The sequence below is a fragment of the Sinohyriopsis cumingii genome, chromosome 1 (assembly GCF_028554795.1).
Source record: "Sinohyriopsis cumingii isolate HCF-2022 chromosome 1, ASM2855479v2, whole genome shotgun sequence".
NCBI classification, from domain to species: domain Eukaryota; kingdom Metazoa; phylum Mollusca; class Bivalvia; order Unionida; family Unionidae; genus Sinohyriopsis; species Sinohyriopsis cumingii.
Window position 1 is genome coordinate 130,174,080 of NC_142961.1, and position 5,283 is coordinate 130,179,362.

Sequence of the window (5,283 nt, forward strand, 5' to 3'; positions counted from 1 at the left end):
CTTACAGATTTCGTTTCAAACGAGCACTCATGTATGAGCCACTACGTACTCTTGCACTGATAATGACTTGTAACTATTTATTAATTTGTTAATGATTATTACAAAAACATGTGATAGTGAGTACAGTCATATGATATTCTTTGTTTGAATTTTACTCAGGAAAATGGTAAAATAGGTCTTTCTCTTATAAGGTAAACTAGTAGAAAGTTAAGAAAACTAAGTGTATTCTTTAGGTTGTATTTTCTGTACAAAATCTTTAAAAAAGAAAATAATATTTTCAATATCCCTTAATGCAGAGATCAATAACAAACATTCTTTGTGTCAGTCTACAGAAAATATTGGGTACATTGAGCTATCTAGCTAACTAGTATTTTTAGATGGTCCGTTGATATGAAAATAGTTGTGTCTGTTGTCTTAATTAGCACGTAATCATGATGGACGAGAGTAGTTACTCGTTTCGTTTTCTTTTATATGGAACTAAAAAATCAAAGAAACATTAAACCACCTTTCTTTACATTTCAGTCCCTAAAGGTTCACATGTGTTTATCGGTGGAAATGACCAAGAGGAAGAAGGAATCTGGAGATGGGCTGACAGCGAGCTCATCGACATGAAAAGTCCCGTTTGGTATCCTGGAAAGCCAAATGGTGGAGAAAGAGCGAATTGCATGCTTATGTATGGAGGGTCTGATTATTATGTAGTAGATTATCCCTGCTCCGTGATGTTGTATTATATTTGTCAAATTGCATAGAAAAATTGATTTTCATGATGAGGTTGCAACCTATTGCAAAAATGACCTGAACCTGGGTTCGAATCCCCGTAAAGTACTAATTAAAAATTATCTGACCGTTATGATAGTATTATTTGTATTAAATATTAAGTCTTCCTATTATTATCAAGCATTCTTGTATTGAAACCAGGCACAGCACTTTCCGTTCTGTCTGGTGTATATTTATAATTCTCTCTCTCTCTCTCTCTCTCTCTCTCTCTCTCTCTCTCTATATATATATATATATATATATATATATATATATATATATATATATATATATATATATATATACTACACAATATTGCTATTGTCCGTACCACACAAGAATACTAATTTGTTTTCGACTGTACATGTTAATGCAACATGGTTTGAACTCGAAAATCATACATCCATAAAGTAGAAATAAGGTTCCTTGAGAAAAGGTCCTACAACGATTTCTACTCAAACTTCTGGAGGAAAGATTCCAATTTCGTGGCTGCTGAATAAGTGAAAAATTATTATAACTGTATTTGTCAGAATCAATTGCAACATTAGAGAAGAGAAATGCGAAATATTAACGTTTGCTACAAAGAGTGTCCCATAAAATCGATGTAACAAATGTATTTTCTGAAGGTGCTAGAATGGATAAGATAATTACCAGGTTATTTGTGTAATAGAGTCAAATAATGATTGCATATCAGTATACTTGTGTGGTATACTAATTAGTATACCTGTGTTTAAAACAAAGAATAGTATACTTGTGTTTAAGACAAATCAGTAAGCTTGTGTTTTATATTAATTAGTATACTTTTGTTTAAGACAAATTAGCACGTTTGTGTTTAAAACTTATTTGTATGCTTGTGTGGTATAAAAATTAAAATGCTTGAGTGGAAAGCAAATTAGTATTCCTGTGGGGTATAGAAAATAGTAGGATTTTGTGGTATACAAATTAGTATGATTGCGTGATAAACAAAATTCGTATGCTTGTGTGGTATACAAGATGTCATGAATCTTGTTGCTAATCTAAAACTATGTAACATCAATACACCAAACCAATACAAATAATTTATTCATCTAAATTATAAAGCGAAACTTTAAGAGACATTTATAGCATTGTGAATTAAATCGCAAATAATCCTAAATGTCCCATCACATGTTGAAAAATTAAGAATGTTCCGAATAATCTCCAATAGTTTTGAATGTGCTGATGTACCAGTAGTCTGTAATATTTTGGAACGAATTTACAAAAAGTCCTACAATAATGTGTTAATCAAATCAATAAAGCTTTATTTTAATTATTAGCCAAACTTACATAGGATACTATACTAATCAAAAATACAAAGGAATATATCTTATGATTGACAAAATATATACACGAAAGAAACGATATTGTATTTATATAATCATTAGAGTGGAGCTGCAATCGCATTGTCGTTTCCTCCGGTATGTTTAATGTCAGGGTTGTAATCGTGTACCATCAAACTCAATCACATATTTTCGTTTTGCATCTTGCTAACGAAAGTAAGTTGTTTGCGATCACTGAATACAATAACCGGAGAAGGAGTTGAACTAATCTACACTTAAAAATGTTGCAAAACCATTACCAGAGATATTCCTTCTCGACTGTGAAAAAATTTATATGCTGCATGTTTAATATTTTAGAGACAAACACTAGATGATCGACACTATTTTTATCTTTTTTAACTGGTACTCGACCAACCCCTACATCACTTGCATCAGCATACATCTGAAATAATTACTTGAAATTTGGAACTGAAAATAATCTGTTACACTTTTAGGTCGAACATTTGTCGAAAGATCCCTACCACTTATCAGACCAACGAAACATGGATTTCTGACAAAACAAATTTGTCTGAGGCTCAGCATGTATCCAGAAAGAAAAAGGATTGATAAAGGCCGATTTTGGACCACGATTAGCAATAAATGAAAGTGTCTGTAAGAATGTTATTTGCATCATTCATTGTTTTGCCTCAAAAGCAAATACTGTCCAAACCCAGTCATAGATTTATAAATAGATACAGTCAAAGATGTATTTTAGTTATTTCTGGTTTAAATTGAGATCCTTTCCTTTTATAACTCACTTATCCACCTCCATTCCAAAGTGAAGGGTCGTATATACTGACCAATATAATATCTTTAACACTGGAGCCAATCAACAATTTTAAGCATCATTTTCATTCTCATTGACCTCGAATTGGTAACGTTTGACTACATTTATTTCGGAAGCATTTTGGATGTAGACCAGTGATAATCGTAATATCTGGATGAGATTAACTAATTATTAAACAGGCGCATCAAGATTCACTTCATAAAACAACATCAAGAAGCAACCCTTTTTGATTACAATGATCTGAATAAAGGAATGATGGTAAAAAAAATCCTCATGTATTTTTGTTTCATTACTGAGATCATTTTAAGTTGCATTTATTATATATACTCTAATATTTTATGATCAATTATTCATTTTGCACCTACGTTTTTGTAGTAGATATAAGGATATATTTCACGTGTGAAGTAGAAACATTGTATTGTCCACACTGGTGAACCACTTAAAATAACACTTTTCCACTTCAAGAGTGAAATAATTCCTTATGTCTACGTAAAAGCGTTTATTTTCTTTTTATTATATATTTTCAGACATAAACCTTCGATTACATGAATATGTTTCTCTATTATATGTCAATTCAACTAACAGCTGAATTACTACGTCGATAACAAGATGTTCCGAAATTTTGTAATAATCGTAGGACAGCGACTTATTGCTAAGATAGATTATACATATAATGCTTCAGGTTGTGTGTTTTGCCACATTAGTTGATGCTTTTACGCGAAAATGAAGTGACATTTCTTTTTGAAGGCACATTTCTTGATATGGTGAGCATTATGAATGTTGATGATTTGGGGGTACTTAACATAACAGAACGCTCCAACAGGCGTCAGAGTGTAGCATCATTAAACAACCGAATTAACTGATTCTGAATTTACTTATAAGGATTTTGGATAATATGTTTGCTCATTTCTGCACTGAAGATTGTGTATGTTTGCAGGCTTGTAGTCTATTTTGGTAGAATAATTTGCACCATAATTTTAATTATTACTTAATTTTGGTTGCAATCGACACTAATCAATGCCTGATTGATTTTTCTTTCGTGTTCAACATGATTATGATTGTGCTAACATTTATAAGCACTATTGAAACAATTCATATAGTTCATGTGGAAACCTATGTGTAGACACGTTTGTACTTGAAGCTTACTATTTGGGGTTCGCTTTATGCATTATTTATGATACCTTTCCATCGATTATATAAATATATGCTAGAGGGTCAACAGTGTTCACATATTTTAGATCAATTCATTCTGATGAGTGGGAGGGAGACAAGGAAAGGAATAAGACAAAGCAAAATAATCCTAAATATGGAAATAGAGTTCTGAGGAAAATACATATAAAGACAGATATACTTCTTAAATTGAAGTAAAACTAAGTTCCAATCCTCTCTTGACAATATCGAATTCTCAGAAATTTTATAAAATGTGAAAACTAAATTTTGTCTTTAAATGGGTCCCCATCTAATATTTATGGTAGCATCAAAACATTAACTTGTGTTCAAGAGAGAATAGTGTTCTAATTATTTTAACCTAGACTGCATTTCCCATGCTTCTCTCTCTCTCTCTCTCTCTCTCTCTCTCTCTCTCTCTCTCTCTCTCTCTCTCTCTCCAGTGGTTCTCTAATTACAGTAATGGGAAAAATGACTTAAGAGTGGCTGTCAACACGAAATATAAAACAAACAAATGCTTCAACAGTTTTAAAAAAAAAATACTCAAACCAAAGAAAACCAAATCTTCACCAAATTTTACATGAAAATTTTTTAATCATAGAAACGTGACATTTCATCAAATTTTAAATAGAAATATTTGAACAATATAACTGGCACGAAAAGATTTATGAAAATGAATTTGGTCAGGAATACCAGCACATTATGATATGGTGATAAATGATGGTCAGAATGCTCTTAATCATACCTAATTTATTGAAGGGTACTCTCATATGGATCGAGAAATGACATAGAGTTCGAGCCTCCTTGACGGTGGTGTCACTCCTAGTGATGAGGATGTTATTTTACATCGTTGGGGTACGAGAGGCACTGACCTCGAACTTTAAAGAAAAGGCGAACTATTCATGAAGTCCAACATAAAACTATTCCCACACGGCTTTAGGCTTGACTTAACGTAATTCTAGAAACCGGGGAATCATAATTCTATTCCAATAGAGGTCATGATCTCGAGTGATTAAAGTAACATGTCCTGTTTAAGATATCCTGTTGTCATAGGTGAAACATGCGCTTTGCGAGATTAGTGTTTATTGTGGATATTTGCATTCATTTGCAAGAACGGTATATTAGCTTTTGAGCTAAACAGGTGCTGGTTTTATTTAGTCTTGATACCTCTGTATCAAAAAGGTCGTGTTTGCTTCAGATCCCTTACATGAATTTGATCATGGTTGTATTTTAAAT

At 32.1% G+C, this 5,283-nt stretch overlaps 1 protein-coding gene across 1 annotated transcript in view; it reads left to right on the top strand.

The window, feature by feature from the left end:
* LOC149807855 (type-2 ice-structuring protein-like) overlaps positions 1 to 850 on the top strand; it is a 7,083-nt gene extending 6,233 nt beyond the window's left edge. The window contains exon 3 of the mRNA XM_089971385.1: positions 523 to 850. Within this exon, the coding sequence (XP_089827511.1) occupies positions 523 to 749 (227 nt within the window). The 3' untranslated portion in view covers positions 750 to 850. The remainder of the gene's footprint in view (positions 1 to 522) is intronic.
* Positions 851 to 5,283: the final 4,433 nt, after the last annotated feature.